Below are 22,658 nucleotides of genomic sequence, written 5' to 3'. Positions count from 1 at the left end.
ACAAACTTCAAAGTGTTTCCTTTCAAATGGTATCAAGAATATGCATATCCTTGCTTCAGGTCCTGAGCTACAGGCAGTTAGATTTGGGTATGTCATTTTAGGCAAAATTTGAAAAAAAGGGGCGGATCCTTAAGAGGATCAATCGCGCTATAAAGCAAATCTTCAGCGCTACGGATTGAATAGAGCCCTAAGAAGCATGTTCAACGGAGGCTTAATCTGTGTCTGGGAAACTGGCCATAACTGATGTACAGTTTAATGTTGGCTCAATAAACCAAAATTGCAATGCCTTTGAATAAACCAAAATGATAATACCTTTGATGTAATGGTAGATATTTCATGTAGATGATTTTTTTACATCTAGGGAAAATGGAGGATTTTGGATGATTTTATATGAACTCGAGAAGTAAATTTGTTCCTCATTAGAGAGGGACCTGGGAATTGGAGTTGCCTCTGGGGGGATGTAATCCTGTACAATGGGATAAAACAATATTTTTAACAGGAGACTAAACTGATGTCCTTGAGAAAGACATGCAGTGATATAGCTTGTAGTGATATATAAAGATGTATAGTGATATAGCTTGTAGTGATACATAAAGATTTATAGTGATATAGCTTATAGTGATATATAAAGATGTATAGTGATATATAGTGATTTAGTTTATAGTGATATGTAAAGATGTATAGTGATATATATAGATTTATAGTGATATATAAAGATTTATAGTGATACAGCTTGTCGTGATACATACATATTTATAATGATTTATAAATATTTATATTGATACCTAAAGATTTATAGTGAAATAGCTTATAGTGACATATAAAGATGTATAGTGTATAGTGATATATAAAGATGTATAGTGATATATAAAGATGTATAGTGATATATAGTGATATATAAAGATTTATAGTGATATAGGTTGTAGTGATATATAAATATGTATAGTGATATATAAAGATGTATAGTGATATATAAAGATTTATAGTGATATAGCTTGTAGTGATATATAAATATGTATAGTGATATATAAAGATGTATAGTGATATAGCTTGTAGTGATATATAAAGATGTATAGTGATATATAAAGATGTATAGTGACATATAAAGATGTATAGTGACATATAAAGATGTATAGTGATATAGCTTGTAGTGATATATAAAGATGTATAGTGATATATAGTGATATATAAAGATGTATAGTGATATAGCTTGTAGTGATATATAAAGATGTATAGTGATATATAAAGATGTATAGTGACATATAAAGATGTATAGTGACATATAAAGATGTATAGTGATATATAAAGATGTATAGTGATATATAAAGATGTATAGTGATATAGCTTGTAGTGATATATAAAGATGTATAGTGATATATAAAGATGTATAGTGATATATAAAGATGTATAGTGACATATAAATATGTATAGTGATATATAAAGATGTATAGTGATATATAAATATGTATAGTGATATATAAAGATGTATAGTGATATATAAAGATGTATAGTGATATATAAAGATGTATAGTGATATATAAATATGTATAGTGATATATAAAGATGTATAGTGATATAGCTTGTAGTGATATATAAAGATGTATAGTGATATATAAAGATGTATAGTGATATATAAAGATGTATAGTGATATATAAAGATGTATAGTGATATATCAAGATGTATAGTGATATATAAAGATGTATAGTGATATATAAAGATGTATAGTGATATATAAAGATGTATAGTGATATAGCTTGTAGTGACATTTAGATTGAGAACCGTTGTGTCAAATGGTTGTACATCACGGCTAGAGTGAACTGAACAACCCCTTTGGGCTCTCCCTTCATGCACATGCTGTAGATGTGTAGGCCCACAACATGCCTGATGCAACATGCCTGCCCTCCACAAGCAACACACTCACCTTACTGGCTTTCATATCTTGCAGATCCACAGTTGCAACAGTGGTCGTCTGTTGTTTCTTCTCATCCTTCTGTGGCCTCAGCAGACGCTGCAGCCTGTGCTTGATCACCTGCATGAAGTGATGGAAGAGAGAAAGTCAGCAATTCACTCCATCAGCACATCTGACATATCCCAGTGCTCAGCGAGCGGAGGCTATCCATATCATTAGCCTCGTATAACACGAGTGAAATCATTCACGCTCATTATTGACACATTAGCAGTGATCGTAGTCCTCAGGTAACAGTTGAAAAGGTCAAAGTCCCACTGACACTGATTGAGGCTGCCATTTTAGAATGGTGTCCTTGGGGTTTACAGATTAAGAACAGCTGAAATGTGTGTAGGGTTGTAAAAGTCCAGTAACTTTCCCAAAATGTACAGGTATTCCAGAAATCCCGGTTGGAATCAGGTGGGTATTAGCAGGAAATCCGGAATCCTCCAACCAGAATTTCTGGGAAAACTAACAGAATTTTGCAACCCCAAATGTGTCACCTTTTGTGAGCTTCATGCACATACACATATAAGACAATGTACCTCGTAAACATAATCCAAAATTTCTAAGATTGTCAAAATACTGGCTCCAATGAACAAACCCATCTGGCCTCCGATGTCACCTGAAAAGGAAGACATATATCATATTAAGATTCCTCCTTCTGGTATGGTTCCAGGTGATGCCAATGATTACTCATTAACTCATATTTCAAACCCATTATCTGATTCCAAATTCCATTTATTACTAGAGACAAAAGAACCACTGTCAGGCAGTTTCTATATTAAGACTCATCTTAAACCACATGAAACACCAAGTATTGAAAGCCTTGAATAATACAATGGCGAGAGAGAAAGGGGTCATGGCAGAAAAGGGACACTCACCTAGTAAACCTGCAACATCGTATGCTTTTTTCTGTTCAATTGTTTCATAGTTAAGAGCCTCAAAGAAGATGTCCAACACCAGAAAGTTGTCTCTGGAGACGGAGAAAATGTAAACATGAATAAAAGGTAACTGCATATGTTTATTATACGTTGTTAAAGCCAATAGTGAAGTGTTATGAAAAATAACACAACTCGTGCTTTCCTTTTAACCTCAACCACAGCACTATGATATTAACAGGATAATACGTCAAAACATATACTGTACCATGTCATTTTTATGGTCATCATAAATTGTCACGATGGCACTTTCATGCCTTAAAGCAATTAAAAGTAATCAAGTTAATGACTGTCAGGTTATGCGGTCTTTAAGATTTTAACAGCATTGAGCAGTGAACATGAAAAGCGGGGGTTGCGTCTGAAATAGCAACCTAGTACCCTACTTTTGACCAGGGTCCATATGTCTCTGGTCAAAAGTAGTGCACTATATATGAATAGGGTGACATTTGAGACACATGATGTGTAGCCAACCCCTGAGGGTGTCTCCATTTTCCAGCGCTGATCTTTTCCAGGTCATACTAATATAAATCGTCAAGTTAGATCTACCTGATATATTCCTCAGACTTGTCGTATTTCCTGGACAGGTAGCGAGCGGAGCCTTTGCTGGGGATCTTGACCATGGAGAGCTCCTTGCCGTAGCGGGTCAGGTTACATGGTGTCTCACAGGGACAGGTGTCCCCAGTGCTCTTCTGGAGAAGGGCTGGAACACAGAGCAGATTGTTACATCCTGGGTTTGCGACATAGCCTGGAACACAGAGCAGAGTGTTATAGCCTGGGTCTGGAACATAGCCTCGAACACAGAGCAGTGTGTTAGCCTGGCTCTAGGATATAGCTTGGGTCAGTAGGCCAGTCTAAAGCCAGGTGATCCTAAATGAGCTATAGACTCCAGTGACGATAGAACACCTGCCATGCACAAAGTGAGGCCCTTGTTCTCCAGCATGAGCACCACAAATAGGATGCAGGTGTGTTTGGGTTCCATCTTTGCCTCCCTAATAACCACTGTTGATGTATTTCAGTTAGCAAGTTAAAGGGGAATTCTGTTACTTTTTATCCTCATATTCATTATCTCCAGTGTCTATGTGCTGGAAATAATGAATATGAAAATGGGTTGGATTTCCCTTTCATATAATTCAATGTTTACTAGTTTCTAGTTTTTATTGTCACATGTACTGTACTAGTACCGTGAAATGCCTTTCCTGCTCTCTCTTTCCAAATAATGCAGTAGTTCTATAAAAAATATGAATAAAAAAATGAAATAGATCCAAAAAAGAAGATCACAAAAAGTAACTCATCTATATACAGGGTTAGTTCCAGGCTCAGTGTTAATTTCATATTTACAATCGGCAGGGATACTGGAGTGATACGATTAGATATGTATAGGGGTAAGGTGACTAGGCCTCAGCATATATTATAAACAGAGTAGCAGCAGCGTGTTTGATATTTGTATGTGAGCGTGTGTGCGTATGTAGAGTTAGTATGAATATATGTGTGTGTGTGTGAGTGAGTGTGTAGAATGTGCATAGAGTGAGCGTACATAGAGACAGTGCAAAAATAAAAGAGTTCATGCAGATAGTCCGTGTAGCCATTTTGTTAGCTATTTAGCAGTCTTATGGCTTGGGGATAGAAAGCTGTTCACGAGCCTGTTAGTGTCATACTTGATGTTCTGATACTGCTTGTCGTGCGGAAGCAGAGAGAACAGTATATGGTTGGGGTGGACTTCCTTTCAACACTGCCTGATATAGAGGTCCTGGATGTCAGGGAGGTCAGCCCCAGTGATGTACTTCCTCTCCGCACCACCCCTTGTAGCACTATGCGATCAAGGGAAAGGTGCCGTTGCCATACCAAGGAGCGATGCAGCCAATGGTGCAGCTGTAGAACTTGTTAAGGATTTGATGGCCCATGCCAAATCTTTTCAAACTACTGAGGTGAAAGAGGCGCTGTCGCGTCTTCTTCACGACTGTTTGTATGTGGTATGTGGACCATTTTAAGTCCTTAGTGATTTGGACACAAAGGAACTTGAAGCGCTTGACCCGCTCCACTGCAGCCCTGTCGATGTGAATGGGGGTCTGCTCGCCCCACTCCCATTTCCTGTAGTACACGATCAGCTCCTTGGTCTTACTTGACGTTGAGGTAGAGGTTAGTTTTCCTGGCATCCACGCTGCCTGGTCACTGACTTCCACACTGCCAGGTCACTGACTCATTGTTGCCGGGGATCAGGCCAACCACCGTTGTGTCATCAGCAAACTTGATGGTGTTGGAGTCGTGCGTGGCCATGCAGTCATGGGTGAACAGGGAGTACAGGAGGAGACTAAGCACACATTCCTGTGGGGCCCCCGTGTTGAGGGCCAGTGTGGCAGAGGTAATGTTAGTACATGCTTAATAGACTTACTAAAATCATGGCTATTTCATTGGGTGCACATTAACACACAGTGCATTGACTTTTTCCACATTTTGTTACATTACAGCCTTATTCTAAAATTGATTAAATCGTTTTTTCCCCCTCATCAATCTACACACAATACCCCATAATGACAAAGCAAAAACTGTTTTTTAGACATTTTCGTAACTTGATTAAAAATAAAAATGGAAATATCATTTTTACATATGTATTCAGATCCTTTACTCAGTACTTTGTTGAAGCACTCTTGGCAGTGATTACAGCCTCAGGTCTTCTTGCTTGGCACACCTGTATTTGGGGAGTTTCTCCCATTCTTCTCTGCAGATCCTCTCAAGCTCTGTTAGGTTGATTGGGGAGCATCACTGCACAGCTATTTTCAGGTCTCTCCAGAGATGTTCGATCGGGTTGAAATCCAGGCTCTGGCTGGGCCACTCAAGGACATTCAGAGTCTTGTCCTGAAGCCACTCCTGCATTGTGTTGGCTGTGTGCTTAGGGGTTGTTGTCCTGTTGGAAGGTAAACCTTCACCACAGTCTGAGTTTCTGAGCGCTCTGGAGCAAGTTTTCATCAAGGAACTCTCTGTACTTTGCGCCGTTCATCTTTCCCTCGATCCTGACTAGTCTCCCAGTCCCTGCCGCTAAAAAACATACCCACAGCATGATGCTGCCACCACCATGCTTCCCCGTAGGGATGGTCCCAGATTTCCTCTATATGTGACGCTTGGCATTCAGGCCAAAGAGTTCAATCTTGGTTTCATCAGACCAGAGAATCTTGTTTCTCATGGTCTGAGAGTCATTTAGGTGCCTTTAGGCAAACTCCAAGCGGGCTGTCATGTGCCTTTTACTGAGGAGTGGCTTCCGTCTGACCACTCTACCATAAAGGCTTGATTGGTGGAGTGCTGCAGAGATGATTGTTCTTCTGGATGGTTCTTCCATCTCCACAGAGGAACTCTGGAGCTCTGTCAGAGTGACCATCAAGTTCTTGGTCACCTCCCTGACCAAGGCCCTTCTCCCCCGATTGCTTAGTTTGGCCGGGCGGCCAGCTCTAGGAAGAGTCTTGGTGGTTCCAAACATTTTCAATGTAAGAATGGCTATTGTGTTCTTGGAGACTTTTTTTTGGTACCCTTCCCCAGGTCCTGTATTGGAGCTCTACGGACCATTCCTTCGACCTCATGTCTTGGTTTTTGCTCTGACATTTACTGTCAACTGTGGGACCCTATATAGACAGGTTCGTGCCTTTCCAAATCATGTCCAATCAATTGAATTTACCACGGATGATGATCAATGGAAATAGGATACACCGAGCTCAATTTCGAGTCTCATAGCAAAGGGTCTGAATAGTTATGTAAATAAGGTATTTCTGTTTTTCACTTTTAATACATTTGCAAAAATTCCTAAAAACCTGTGTTTGCTTTGTCTTTAAGGGGTATTATGTGTAGATTGATGAGAAAAAATAATAATTTAATCAATTTTAGAATTAGGCGGTAACGTAACAAAATGTGGAAAAAGTCAAGGGGTCTGAATACTTTCCGAATGCACTGTACATGCATAAACAATTTCTCATTCACAGCGATAAAAGCAAATATATGCACAATCAGAAAAAAACTCACATATTACATTAACATAGACCACAATACATGGCTTACTCAATCATCCCTATTTTCAAGACAAAATTCAATTCAGATGGACAAAATGGCCAGTGTCTATGACCTGATAACAGTCATTCCAAGTTTATAACTCTTATTTATTTTATTTGACCTTTATTTAACTAGGCAAGTCAGTTAAGAACAAATTCTTATTTTCAATGACGGCCTAGGAACAGCGGGTTAACTGCCTTGTTCAGGGGCAGAATGACAGATTTGTACCTTGACAGCTCGAGGATTCAAACTTGCAACCTTTCGGTTTCTAGCCCAACGTTCTAACCACTAGGCTACCCTGCCGCCTCGGCAGGGGCAACACATAATCTGTTCTCGAACTGAGGCACACACAAAAAAAAAAAACTATATAATACAAATATATAAATAATGTTTTAAGTTATTACCTTTCACAATGGGTGAATTTATTCTGATTATTTGAGTGGAGAATATAACCAATAAAAATATGAACAGTTCTTGTAAGATATATCTAGATTTAGCTCACCCACCCATTAAATGGGCTTGGATTCTTTTTGAAGAAGATGATAATTAAATGTCTGGCTTATTAGGCTTGAAAATCCAAATTGTACTAATATATCTCTCATCACATAATAAAGCGTCTCTTTTATGACCATCATAATGTCTTTGAGACAAGGCACCTTTGCACAGAGATAACCCGAACCAGCCAGTGGGGAGTCGGCCGCACCGGATGGAGTTGGTTTGGTGAAGGAATATCAATGTATTGTGAAAGCTCCAACATGAAGTTGAGTAAGGAGTTGGGCAACATCGTTGTCACTCACAGCTTGCGCATTTCCTTCTCCTACAATTGACATATCATCATGGAGGCAATTTAATTTTGAAATCTTTACCCAGGCTATCTCCACCCATACACTGAAACCCAATATTTCCTTATAAAGTAAGTCAACATTCTGTCGTTTTACTCTTTTATAATAGAAAATAAAAACATTTCTTACCAAGCGCCTTGTCAACACACTTGATGTTACTGGGAGTGCAGATATCGGCAGTTCCTGGAGTACAAAACATGAAATGAGTTTGATCAATCAAAAACAAAATGGTCGCCGCCCGTATCTCTGCCAACATGGAAAACTCTCATTGAGAACAGAACACCAGCTTATCATTCATCCACGAACGCAGACGTGGGAAGATGAATTCCAGGGATAGGGTGTCCGCCTCTGATTGCATCGAGAAATGGAGCACCGGGGCCCCACCCCAAAGGCATATTTAGAAAGTCTAAAAACCAATCAACGATTTACCTTCTCACCGTGACAAACACAGCGCAGGGGGCACTAATGATAGGAATTCATCAGGAGCACAATTAATCGCGGGAAATATGTGTGGCAACGCAGACGGCAAAATGTTCTTTGAGTTAATGTTTTGAGAACAGTCGCCTTTCCAATTTGCATTAGGGAAGATTGATTTGGGGACATTAAAGTCGGGGGCACCGAGGAGCAGAGTCGTCATTATGATCAGAGTAACCAGGAATGCACAGGAAATCTTTCACCATATTTTCAATGGAGAGAGGTCAGGTGTGTCTGTACAGGGGATTTTCATCAAGGAATTAAAAGAAGCAGATTGTTATACCACATAGGACTCTAGCCATGCCTAGACATACATATTGACACAGTGTGTGAACATGAAATGGTTAACAGGGAAAAAATATCTCACATCAGTGACCCACCTGGGACACACTGGTTGAATCAACGTTGTTTCCATGTCATTTCAATGAAATTAGGTTGAACCAACGTGGAATAGATGTTGGATGGATGTCTGTGCCATGTAGGGAGTGAGGTTTACAGTAGACTACTTACCGGGCATGTGCACCATCCTGCAGTTGCACTCCCGGAGCACCTCCTTGGTTTCGCAGCGCAGGCGGCAGGCACTGATGCTGTAGGTGTCGTATCCCGGGATCATCTGGTCGCTGGTGGAGCGGCAGTTCCCCCAGGGCTGGGGCAGGTAGGTCAGCTAAGCACAGAGTGATTGATTAGAGCCGTGTCTGAGCCACAGGGAGGAGAAGTGGGTAAAGTACTGAGAGGGGTGGTAATCTGGGAGAAAGCAGTGCCGGGGCCTACCCTTTGTTCCTGACATGAAACAAAGGTCTGGAATCCCGGGGAGACTCCGAAGCCCAGCTGGTGGATGTAGGGAGGCTCATCCTGGCTGTGGATCTGCACGCGGATCCCTGCCTCTAACGACGTCTCATCTTCCGGGATAAAAGAGGCACACGCAGGCAGTACAAAGACACATACAGAGTGGGTTCATTCAGCCTTTTATTCATCAATCCTAAGGGGAGGGCTAATTTTCACTACGCCTATCTCAGTCATGAGAAAAAAGAGACACTGACAATGCGTGTGCGTGTGTTTGTGTGTGTGCGTGCGTGCGTGCGTGCCTGTGTGTGCGTGTATAGTATATGACTAACAGCGCTGTCAACAGATGTATCCCTTCCAGTAATCATTTTACGAAAACATTATTCAGGATGGTGGTGCCATTGCAAAAATGTATCGCTAGGGTCCCATACAAACATGATTCATGGCTTACTTGTCTCTTTCCAGATGGGCAGATACTCGTCCTGTTGAATATCCAACATAATCTCCAGGCCATTTCCCATTCCACCTTGCTTGGTTTTCCTGGACGTCGACTTGTTCCCGTTGAAAGTATAACATTTTCCATATCTGGTGTAGACCTACAGGAGAATATGTTCATATGAGAAATGTCATAATAAACATGACAATATCCATCTCTACTATGACAGTCATACTCGTGTGGTGTTGTAATGAAGTTGAAGATATGGCCTGGTAAATAAACAAGATTGTCTACGTGGTTTACATCCTCTGTCTGCAATAAACCTAGGAGATGTGTTTTGAGGGGAGAGTTATATAACAACAGTGATCTTTACTGATAAAAACATATCAAAAACACAACTTGTAACTTATACCTATATTTTACATACTTACTGTATGACTACGATAAAATTATCCATTCATGATTCCACAGAAATCCACAAAGATCCTTTTAATCTACGTTAATAAGAAAATATATAAAAAAACAGAAGCATTTGAAACTGATGTACAATATCATTTGAAAGCTTGACAGCAGCCTTTTAAGGAAGTGAATTTTCTTTGCTTATGGGCCTCATCTCACTACAGTACAAGCCAAAGTGACACATGTCTATTATTTTGACTTGACACCATGAACCTTGTGAAATGAAAGAATGAAAGATGAGGAAAGCACATGACAAACAAGATGAGCAGATGAGACAGCGGGGTTGACAGTAAAATAACAATGGTGTCAAATCCAGAATGTTTCTGTAAAAACAAGCCTGTTTTTACTTCAATATCACCCCACTTAGAGTTGCATAATTCCAGTAACTTTCTCAAAATGCCCTGGTTTTCCAGAAATCGCAGATGGAAGATTCCCGGAAAAGGAGGGAATAAGCAGGAAATCCAGAAATCCTGGAAATGATCTGAATTTTGCAACCCTAAGCACAAGCCTTATAATGACTGGGGTGACGACTAAACTAGGGACAAAAACGAGACAACGCTGATAGTTACACACAACTTAAAGCCAAGGTTGAGCTATAAAACCTGTGCACTGTCATCTGGCTCTGCAGCTGGCTGTTGTACACCATCCATAACAGTCATTAAGACCAGTTTTGTTGTTGTTTGAATCCCAGATTGCCCCTTTCAGCCCAAATCAAAGTTTATTGGTCGCCTACACAGATTTGCAGATGTTATCGCGGGTGCAGTGAAATGCTTATACAGACGCTTACAGTTGAAGTCGGAAGTTTACATACACTTTGGTTGGAGTCATTAAAACACATTTTTCAACCACTCCACAAATTTCTTGTTAACAAACTATAGTTTTGGCAAGTCGGTTAGGACATCTACTTTGTGCATGACACAATACATTTTCCAGCAATTGTTTACAGACAGATTATTTCACTTATAATTCACTGTATCACAATTCCAGTGGGTCAGAAGTTTACATACACTAAGTTTACTGCGCCTTTAAACAGCTTGGAAACTTCCAGAAAATGATGTCATGGCTTTAGAAGCTTCTGATAGGCTAATTGACAACATTTGAGTCAATTGGAGGTGTACCTGTTGATGTATTTCAAGGCCTACCTTCAAACTCAGTGCCTCTTTGCTTGACATCATGGGAAAATCTAAAGAAATCAGCCAAGACCTCAGAAAAAAAATTGTAGACCTCCACATGTCTGGTTCATCCTTGGGAGCAATTTCCAAACGCCTGAAAGGTACCACGTTCATCTGTACAAACAATAATACGCAAGTAAAAACACCATGGGACCACGCAGCCGTCATACCGCTCAGGAAGGAGACGTGTTCTGTCTCCTAGAGATCAACATACTTTGGTGCAAAAAGTGCAAATCAATCCTAGAACAAAAGCAAATGACCTTGTGAAGATGCTGGAGGAAACAGGTACAAAAGTATTTATATCCTGAGTAGATATAGATATATCGACATAACCTGAAAGGACGCTCAGCAAGGAAGAAGCCACTGCTCCAAAACTGCCATAAAAAGCCAGACTACGGTTTGCAACTGTACATGGGGACAAAGATCGTACTTTTTGGAGAAATGTCCTCTGGTCTGATGAAATAAAAATAGAACTGTTTGGCCATAATGACCATTGTTATGTTTGGAGGAAAAAGGGGGAGTCTTGCAAGCCGAAGAACACCATCCCAACCGTGAAACACGGGGTGGCAGCATCATGTTGTGGGGGTGCTTTGCTGCAGGAGGGACTGGTGCACTTCACAAAATAGATGGCATCATGAGGCAGGAAAATTATGTGGATATATTGAAGCAACATCTCAAGACATTAGTCAGGAAGTTAAAGCTTGGTCGCAAATGGGTTTTCCAAATGGACGATGACCCCAAGCATACTTCCAAAGTTGTGGCAAAATGGCTTAAGGACAACAAAGTCAAGGTATTGCAGTGGCCATCATAAAGCCCTGACCTCAATCCTATAGAAAATGTGTGGGCAGAACTGAAAAAGCGTGTGCGAGCAAGGAGGCCTACAAACCTGACTCAGTTACACCAGCTCTGTCAGGAGGAATGGGCCAAAATTCACCCAACTTATTGTGGGAAGCTTGTGGAAGGCTACCCGAAACGTTTGACCCAAGTTAAACAATTTAAAATTAAAATACACATTTAAAATACAAATACTAATTGAGTGTATGTAAACTTCTGACCCACTGGGAATGTGATGAAAGAAATAAAAGCTGAAATAAATCACTCTCTTAACTATGATTCTGACATTTCACATTCTTAAAATAAAGTGGTGATCCTAACTGACCTAAGACAGGACATTTTTACGAGGATTAAAGGTCAGGAATTGTGAAAAACTGAGTTTAAATGTATTTGGATAAGGTGTATGTAAACTTCCAACTTCAACTGTATTACCAAACTGGGATGTTTACTAAAACATAGTACACACCTACCATACGGTTCCTTTGACAGAAAAAAAAGTCAACATTTCAAATCTACTGTATGATTGTTTAGTAAATAGGTACACATATAGAATATGTAGCCTAATATGTAGGAACAAAACAATGTTGTCAAATGATTCAAAGGCATTCAGTATAATTGTGGCTAAACCAATAGTGTATGAAGAGGACAATGGTGTGCAAGCCGCCCTCTTTGACTGACATGTGCTGTTAGTGTAAATTGGTTTAATCTGTGGAAGGCTGGCACAGAGCAAGCAGAGAAGGTAAGCTGTACCTATCATTGATTTAGCCTGCTTCATTGACATACTTAAGCCTCCACCGCTGCACTCAATCTGATCCAGCAGGCTACAGCGGAAGAGGGATTCAAGTTTAGAAATGTAAAAAAAATAAGACAAAAAGGAAAGAATACTCTCTTACAGAGAGTCCCCGAGTTCTGCTCTAAAACTTTGGCTGTTTTGAGAATGCCGGGGTGTTCACAAATGATGTCCCCAGAGAGCAGGGGAAGTTTTCCCATCATCTCAGCCTGGAAATCGTTGCTGGCAGAGCCTCCACTGATTCATTTCTCAGCTTTAGAGCCTCTCACTCGTCGCTCCAGGAGTCTGTGTGATTGATGGTGCATTTTCTCCGTGTTACATCTCGCACCAAATTTAGCAAAGTAACAGCTCTGACTTTGTCAATTCCAAGGAGGAACAAAGTATCCTCAAATCACAAATCACACTAAGGGAGTTCTAAAAGAATCCATCAAAGGCATCTATAGCGATACACCTTTAAGGTAAACCATGCTGTGGACTAGTGTTCTTGGTAACTTTTAATGAATGTAATAGATAGGTACATTCATGACAAAACTTCTACGATGTTCTCTGTCAAGGTCTTGGTTATATTTAACAGATAACCCTGTAAGCCAGAGGTCCAGCGACACAAATTTCCTAGGTGGCAAAGGTCCGGATGGATATCGTCCTTTATCGGCGCTGTGGTACAGCGTAGGAACAAACATAGTCGTCTACAACTTAGGAAACATGTTGTTATATAAAATGTACATTAAAAACATTAAATCAGACAAGACACATTTGAATTAATTACAACTTTTTTCTTCAGAATGTAAACATGTGCATCATTGCATCAACTTTGCTGAAGAACAAAAGTGATAATTGAAAACGTGGCATAATTGTCTATGCAAAAAGTGTACTGTGAACCATTGTAGATGGGCCTTGAATAAAAAACAACCAAATTTAAATAAAATGCATGTTTTCTGGAGAACAAAGGAGAGTTTAACACAAATAATAATTTGAATGTCTCTGTGGGCCGTGCAAACTTAATGTAGAAGTCACTCTGGGCCTTGCCCTTGCATCAATGAGAGAAATTACACTTTCTGTCTCCTGCCAATCCTTTGAAATTTCGCACAAATGGTGTGAGAGCAACTCCGAGACACTGTTCATTGGTGAGCCTGGTGCAGTATTTGTTTTTAATTAAGTTAATTGTGGAGAAAGTTGATTCACAGCTGTATGTGGAGCCAAACATGGTCAGGATGTATGGTGCCAGCTTCTTGAGAACAGGGACATCAGCTGCAGGCACCATCTTTCCCCAGAAAGTAACAGGGTCACAATCACCAGCCTGCTCCTTCAAAGACACATTTTCTTGCACCTCAATCAACTCCATTTGCAGTGAGGCAACATCTACCCATCTGAAGATCTGTTTTGCTTCTTCTGACAACTTTGTCACACTTCCGACCAAGAAGGGGTTCTGAATGAGCAGCAGCAGTTCTCTTCCAACAGTGATGTCATCAAAGCGAGCCTTGAAGTTATCCATCAGCTTCTGGATGAAATCAACATGGTTAGGAACATCTTTGCCTCCCTGCGTTTGCACAGGAAGATTGGGGATGCGGACAAGTTCTCCCTGGAGATCATTCTTGAAAAGCTCCAATTTCTTCTGGAAAGCCCAGACTGCTGTTATCATATCACACACTGTGTTGTGCCATCCCTGCAGCTTAACATTCAGTTGATTAAGGTGTGATGTAATGTCTGTCAAAAATGCAACTGTTCCCATCTTCTCCTTATCTTCCAAAAACGTAGCAGGCGGTGTTGTAGGGATGACGTTGCTCTCAAAAAATTGATACGTTTCATTATCGTTGTCATGACCTCAGAATACTCTTTCCCCAGACTGGCACACAGAACAGATTGATGGATGATGTCAGGTGAGGGTGGGCTTCTTTCAAACGTGCAACCGGTCCCCTCCCTCTTCCTATCATGGCTGGAGCTCCATCTGTGATGATGGAGACCTCTGACTTCAGATCTATCCTGCTTTTTGTCAGCATCCCTTTGATGGCCTCATGGGATATCCTCTCCCTGTGTGTGTGCGCTTCTAGATGTGTTAAGCCCAACAGCTCCCCACAGAATTCCTTCCTTGTTTCATTACAAAATATGAGAAACACCAGAAGCTGGGCGTTATCAGTGTTATCTGTTAACTCATCCACAGCTAATGAAATGCATGGTGAATTCTAAATGGCCTCATCAAGTTGTGAAGTTACTAAATCTTCAGCTAATATTTCAGTTCCCCTAATTGCAGTGGAATCTGACAGTGAGCTCTGTTTGATATTTTCCCTGAGCTCATGTTTTTGTTAACCTTCAAGCAGACTGTCAGCGACTTCACACATGCCTTCTTTAAGCATCTCATCATTTTTTGTGTTTTTTTTTCCCAAAATCCAAGATATCCTCAGTGAACACTCCATTGCACGTTGTTGGGCTGTCAGCCAATTGACAAGGACTTTGGTGGGCCTCTCGTATTGGGATTTGAGTTGATTAATCTTGCTTGTTCTCACCTTCGTGTTCAGGGGATACGTCTCATCCAAATTTATTGGGGGCATAATCGCGCTTAATATTGCCACTTTTCACGAGGGCTACGGACTCGCTGCATATCAGGCACATTGGTTTTGTGCTAGTTGCGGTGAGAATTAATATATACTTTTCCGTCCGCTCATCTTTGAATATACAGTTTTCAGCGTCAACTATTTTATTATTTATTTAAAAAGATACTGGTAACTAAGCTCCTGCTATCTGTGATATTAACAGCTGAACCGCGGTCAAATCTTTCTGTCTGTTTGTCCCAAGTTTCTGCAGAGGATATTTGCATTGCTGTTATTGGGTAAGACGCGGCCTCTAGTATTTGCATTTAACCATGCGATTGGATTAGACGGGGTTGTGAGTTAGAGAGGCTGGTTGATTTTTAAAAGCTGTCTAAAGATTATTTATTTACTTTTATATAACAAAATGCAATGTTGTCCAGTCCGTATTGACCCGTCTCTGGGTCCGGTCCCAGACCGCGGTCCGCCAGTTGAGTTTGGCTGCTGTAAGCCAATCATAGACAAGTACATAAACAGATGTAAGGGACATACTGCACGTGTAAACCAGAAGGTGCTGAATACTGACCTATGCAGCTGCTGCTGTGCTATGCGTGATGTGACATGTCTATTTTCTCAATACACAAGTGAATCTTATCCCGGTCGTTGGTTCATTTGACATACTGTCAGAAGCAGTCCGGTAAAAGGGGAAGAAGCTAGACAAAATAACAGAATCCGGAGTTTAACCTGCCATAAAAAGTTGACTTTGAGCGTCCAGCGGACTGGCCCACGTGGCGCCAGCAATTTCACGTGTTACAGAATAGCTACCAAGCTAAGTGAAGAAAACAGTGACATTTAAGTGAGCAGACTCATATACTCTGTGTGCCCAGAGGCCAAAACCAACAGACTTGTTCACACCAATGGTGACAGTGATGAAACCGAATGGTAAAGTATACATTGGTCTGCAGAAACTTAATGAGAATGTGAAAAGAGAGCGATTCATATTGCCTACTACTGAGGAAACACTAGCCAAACTAACAGGTGCCATTGTGTTCTCATGAGAACCACGCAGCAAGTGGTACCATTACACAGCGAGAGTAGCCTTCTGACGACGTTTATAACGCCATTCAGACGATACGGTTTGAAATGTCTCCCTTTTGGAATTAGTATAGCACCAGAGACAATCCAACGCAAAATAACTGAACTATTGCTTCTGTAGGGCTGGAGGGCGTTTCAGTGTATATGGACAATGTCATTGTTTATGGAAGTAGCATGACAGAGCATGATGAGCGACTGAAGCTCGTTCCTGGAATTAATCGAACAGACTGTTTTGAAGTTGAACAAGGACAAGTGCGTGTTTAGGAAAAGTGAGCTACTCTTCCTGGGACACATCGTTAACAAGAATGGGATCCGGACAGATCCAGAAAAGGTATGAGCCATCGCCGATCGACCCACCAACAAATGTGCAGGAGCTGAAAAGAGTCCAGGGCATGATAAAATAGATGGGGAAAAACATTCCAGACCCGTGGACAGTCGGAGGTCGACTGCGGTGTCAGCTGATGCGAGCAGTTATAGAGTAGGTGGAGTAATGCTACAGCTCAATGGGGACAGCTGGAAACCTGTTGCATACTGTTTGGAGTTTGGGCATGTGAACATTTCCAAAAGTTGGCATTGACGCATTCAGTCTAATAACAGGCCGCAAACCCCCTAATTCCATTGACAGATAGCAAAGACTTGCAGTGCCGATAAGATGTCAGAGACTTTCACTGCGATTGATGCGATTCGGGTCAACAGCAGAATATGCACCCGGTAAAACATTGGTAGTGGCAGACACACTATCACGCAGCCCACTGTGCAGGGAGCAGAGCACAACTGATGTCACTGGTCACGACAAAACACTGTGATTGACAGTCTACCCTGTACAGAGACAAAAAAAACAAAGCTGTCCAGAACATTCCAAAAGTATACCAGCAACAGTGTTAGACTACTATCCTATGAAAGATGCTATATCAGTCATAACTGATGCAATGAGACTACTAGATTCTATTCATGATAGGCATGAGGGACTAAATGCAGAGAAAGAGCAAGAACGTCAGTGTGGTGGCCAGGTTTATCATCGGATATCAAAAGCAGAGTACTGTCATGCCAGTTTTGTTGTAAGACACGCAAAACACAACAGAAAGAGACACTCAGTCCGACCCCACCCACAGAGCGACCAGGCAGCGTATCGGCACAGACTTATGTGAGTATAAAGGTCAAAACTACCTCGAAGTGACAGACTATTATTCACGCTACTTAGAGATACGACATCTGCCTACTACAACAACAGGGCAGGTTATAGCTAAACTGAAAGTGACATTCGGCAGGTTCGAGGTTCCGACCCAAATAGTCAGTGATACTGGACACCGGTATACCAGTGAAGCCTGGAGAGTTTATTAAACAGTAAAACTTTGAGCACAACCTCACAACCTGCATTGGAATGGACATGCTGAACTTGCAGTCCAGACCGCAAAACAGATCTTACAGCAATATGACTCACTGTTGGCTCTCATGAGCTACAGAGCGACACCAGCTACGTCTACAGGTGAGCCCGGGCAGGGCTGATGATGGGACGGAAAATCCGCACAACACTACCTACACTGGAAAATAACCTAAACCCGAAATGGCAAAACAGAGCTGTTAATCAGGCAATGAGATGCGGCAGCAAAACAACATGCTTTCTACTCTAACAGACGTCACGGAGTACGAGACCTATCCACTTTGAGACCTGGGAATCCGGTACTGGTCAAGCTGGAAGGGGGAAAAGATATGGAAAGGCCCAGCTTTGGTAGTGAAAGAGAATGTGACCCAACGTTCTTACCTTCTGAAGACTCCGGTTGTGGGAGAGAAGAGGACAAATCGCCGGCATCTTCAAGCACTGCCTGTGTCGGGTTCCCAAGAAATGGAACAGAGACGAGCTAGCCCTGAGCTAGGTTTGCAAGAGAGGGTGGTGCGGTCAGCCCAACGCTTCACCGGGGGCACACTGCCTAGCCTCCAGGACATCTACTGCACCAGGTGTCACATATTGGCTAAAAAGATCATTAAGGACCTCAGCCACCTGAGCCACGGCCTGTTCACCCATCTAGAAGGCGAAGACAGTACAGCTGCATCAAAGCTGGGACCGAGAGACTGAAAAACAGCTTCTATCTCCAGGACATCAGACTGTTAAATAGTCACCACTAGCCGGCCTCCGCGCAGTACCCTGCCTTGAACTTTAGTCACTGTTACTAGCCGTCTACCACCCGATACTCTACCCTGCACCTTAGAGACTGCTGCCCTATGTACAGTGCCTTCGGAAAATATTCAGACCACTTAACTTTTCCCACGTACATTGTTCTTACGCCTTATTCTAAAATTGATTAAATATATTTTTTCCTCATCAATCTACACACAATACCCAATAATGTCAAAGCATTTTTGCTAATTTATAACAAACAAAACAACTTAAATATTACATTTACATAAGTAGACCCTTTACTCAGTACTTTGTTGAAGCACATTTTGGTAGTGATTACAGCCTCGAGTCTTCTTGGGTTTGACGCTACAAGCTTGGCACACTTGTATTTGGAGAGTTTCTCCCATTCTTCTCTGCAGATCCTCTCATGCTCTGTCAGGTTGGATGGGGAGTGTCGCTGCACAGCTATTTTCAGGTCTCTCCAGAGATGTTCGATCGAGTTCAAGTTTGTGCTCTGGCTGGGCCACTCAAGGACATTCAGAGACTTGTACCGAAGCCACTCCTGCGTTGTCTTGGCTGTGTGCTTAGGGTTGTTTTCCTGTTAACAATGTTTTGGTTACTACATGATTCCATATGTGTTATTTCATAATTTTGATGTCTTCACTATTATTCTACAATGTAGAAAATAGTAAAAATAAAGAAAAACCCTGGAATGAGTAGGTGTTTCCAAGCGTTTGACTGGTACTGTATATGCTGTATTTAATGGTGTATATAGACAGTATGGACAGTATATATATATATATAGAAAAGGTGAGTACAGCAGTAGTTATATGGGATATGTCATGACTAGAATACAGCATATATATACAAAGTGGGTAAAACAGTACGTAAACAGTATTAAAGCGACCAGTGTTCAATTACTTTATGCACATAGGGAAAAGCAGTCTCTAAGGTGCAGGTTAGAGTACCGGGTGGTAGCCAGCTAGTAACAGTGACTAAGGTTCAGGGCAGGGTACAGGGCGGAGGTTGGCTAGTGGGGACTGTTTAAAACAGTCCGAATAAAAGTCTGAAAAATTGTGGAGCTACAAGCAGGCAATGCAAATAAACAATGTACAAGAATGTTTATTGTGTTACAGTTGTTCAAGTTGATTTAAATGAATGATCAGCAGAGTATGGAGAGGTCAGTTAAATGAATAGCAAAGATGTCTATTGCTGATAGACCTGCTTGTTTTGGAAGTTCCTATAAGCAACTTGAAGTTCGGGTTGAAGTGATACCTTAATGTTGACATTACAGATTGCATAGTATGGTTGGCAAAGCAGGAAAAAGGGTAATTATCTTCAAGCAGGAGGTGTCAAGGTATTAGCCATATCTATTAACAGACAACCCTGTCAGCCAATCATAGACACATATGTGTAAATCAGAAGGTGCTGGATACTGACCTATGCAGCTGCTGCTGTGCTATGCGTGATGTGACGTGATCTATTTTCTTAAGTGAACCTTGTCTCGGTCGTTGGTTCATTTGACATTCTCATCCTCTGCTGAGGGACATAGGTTAGAAAGTAAAAAAGGATACAAATTCATAGGGCAACACCCACATGAACAGCTGGATCGTTACATGTTATCCACATTAAAATGCAACCCAAGTCCGTAGCAGTATCTTTGCTTTGGAAAGATGCCTAGCTATGTCTCATTTGCATAAATCTAGCCTGTTCTAGCACCCAACTTAATTGGGCTTAATGTCAGGCCATTAACAGTGTTTTGGCATTGTTTTATCCTTAAATTGCTTTCTTTCTCTCCTTGTCTCTTCATTTTAAATACATTAAGAGGCTCACCACTTGCTTTATGACAGTCATCGGACACTTCCCGGGCGCTTTCCTTTTAAATAACCCAAAAAGAATCGCTTGCGCGCTTCTCCAGAGGACATCCATTTCCTAGCATGTGGCCGTGTGTCAGCGGCCTCTTTTCGTGTATGGATGAGGAGGAGGATTGGAATTAATTTCAGAGGGTAGTGGAACATGCTGCATGGCTGATTGGCAGTTGAGTCCCATTAAGGACAGCTCATGCAGGTTTAAGGGTGAGACAGAACGTTTCCTCGTTTAATGGCTTCATTACAGACCTCTGGCAAAGTGCTAGGGATCACACAGTGGCATACATTTATGGAATATTTGCATGAGAGCTGCAAAACCCTTGGATACATATCTTGTCTTTTGGTCGGTTGCTCTCGTGTTAAGTTGCAAATAGGGTTGCAAAACACTGGTAACCTCCCAAAACTTTCCCAGGTTTTCCAGAAATCCCGCTCGGAAGATTCACGGAATCAGGAGGGAATAAGCAGGAAATCTGGAATCCTCCAACCAGGATTTCTGTGTAACCTGGGAATTTTGGGAAAGTTTGTGGAATTTTGCAACCCTATTTGGAGACGTGTCGTGGTCGGTAGCTTTTGTGTTAAGTTGCAAGGCAGGGATGATTAAGTAAGGACTATCTATGAAGTCTCACAACCGCCTGAATAGCACATACAGTAGCTAGATGCCAGAGGAATTAAGGAACTAAGGGAGGCGGCTCTACTTCACTGCTCAAGGTGCAGTGGCTGCTAGACTGCAGTTTAATCACTTAATTCTCAAATAATCCAGAATCAAAGTATGCTATTAGAGTCTATCAGAGGCAACATGAAACATATGAGATTTGTCATGGGTCAGACACCCAGACACTGGTTAAAACGGAGGAGACATTGAAACATAAAGTCTAAACAGTGTGGATAGGAATGTGAGGCACGCAAGGTTCTGCACCATTAGCTCCTGTCTCAGGGGTAAGCCACTCAACTCGGCGTCTAGGGCACCACTTTGGCACACTATCAAACACATTACATTTATTGTATATCAATTCCTAACTTCATTAAACAACTGACTGGCAGCATCTCTTGAGTGGTGGCCTATCCCTCTCACATACACCGCAGTAAGTAAGACTTGTCATCAAGGACTTGTTTGCACCACTTTAAAATCAGGGTGGATTATGACGGTATTATAAATCATTATTTTAATTGGATATTTGTAGTAAATTATGTAGTTTAAGGACAGACGCCACAGCGGTTATCCTTTATCAAACTACCGAGTCTATAATCACAGTTGAAGAGAACCAAGAGGAAGAACCATCTATATTTTCAAACGTTTTGTTATATTTACTTTTAACAGTTTGGTTAATCATCAATATCCTGGTAAATATACACTATATGGGGGGGGGTTGGAAATTACATATATATATATATACACACTGAAATATCAATTACTGTATTGTCAACAACAACAAAAATTCTGGGACTTTTATTTTTCTTCTTATCTCCCTCACTCAATCCCAAAAATAGGAAAGGAGGGGGGGAAAAGACACTATACTCCTTAGAATACACATATTGTTAAAGGGATACTTCAGGATTTTAACAATATTATTCCCTTTATCTACTTCCCCAGAGTCAGATGAACTTGTGGATACCATTGTTATGTCTCTCTGTCCAGTATGAACGAATTTAGAGGTAGTTTCGCGAGCCAATGCTAACTAGCGTTTAGAGCAATGACTGGAAGTCTATGGGTATCTGCTAGCATGTTAGCAGATACCCATAGACTTTCAGTTAGCTAACGCTAGTTAGCAACTGCACTAGCGCTAGTTAGCAACTTCCTTCAAACTGCACGCGGAGACATTAAAATGGTATCCACAACTTCATCAAAAACTAGCAGGCTGTATAGCCCTCCTTCCTCTCCTCATGTTGGATTATAACAGGCTAATGGAGCAGCACATGAGCACTCGACAAAGCCTGCGTCCCAAATGGCACCATAATGCTCTGATCAAAAGTACTGCACTATGTAGGGAACAGGGTGTCATTTGGGACGCAGGCAACAGCTCAGACAGATGGGGGGAAATCTACCTTGACAGTGTTGACAGAGTGTGCCAACATCCAACAGCGTACATGGGCACACAAATGAGCCATTTGGAAATGTGATTAGATACCACTAATATAACGGAGATCTATTAATTTCTATCACCAGAGGCATACAATTCTCTAAGCAGTCTTTGCCGGTAATGGAAATGAGTCCTCCCTTGCTTGTAAAGCTTTGTTAAATGTCTTGGAGGACTGAAACAACTGATTGGGCACAGAAACGATGCCCCCTGATCTCCTCTATAAATCAAATGATTAAATCTTCCCATTTTTAAAACACCCAAAGGCTTCTA

At 41.3% G+C, this 22,658-nt stretch overlaps 1 protein-coding gene across 2 annotated transcripts in view; it reads right to left on the bottom strand.

Annotated features, from left to right (window-relative positions):
• LOC106586149 (acid-sensing ion channel 4-A-like) overlaps positions 1-22,658 on the bottom strand; it is a 95,752-nt gene that overhangs the window by 4,333 nt on the left and 68,761 nt on the right. The window contains exons 2-10 of one of the 2 annotated variants that reach the window (XM_014173053.2): positions 9,470-9,614; positions 9,007-9,134; positions 8,746-8,899; positions 7,891-7,944; positions 3,434-3,587; positions 2,831-2,922; positions 2,492-2,571; positions 1,923-2,030; positions 313-466 (exon numbers count right to left, since the gene is read on the bottom strand). In XM_014173053.2, coding sequence (XP_014028528.1) covers positions 335-466; positions 1,923-2,030; positions 2,492-2,571; positions 2,831-2,922; positions 3,434-3,587; positions 7,891-7,944; positions 8,746-8,899; positions 9,007-9,134; positions 9,470-9,614 — 1,047 coding nt within the window. In that variant the 3' untranslated portion in view covers positions 313-334. The remainder of the gene's footprint in view (positions 1-312; positions 467-1,922; positions 2,031-2,491; positions 2,572-2,830; positions 2,923-3,433; positions 3,588-7,890; positions 7,945-8,745; positions 8,900-9,006; positions 9,135-9,469; positions 9,615-22,658) is intronic. The other variant, XM_014173054.2, reaches the window with a different exon arrangement.

The sequence above is a fragment of the Salmo salar genome, chromosome ssa25, assembly GCF_905237065.1.
Source record: "Salmo salar chromosome ssa25, Ssal_v3.1, whole genome shotgun sequence".
NCBI classification, from domain to species: Eukaryota; Metazoa; Chordata; class Actinopteri; order Salmoniformes; family Salmonidae; genus Salmo; species Salmo salar.
This window is presented reverse-complemented; position numbering and strand designations above follow the sequence as displayed.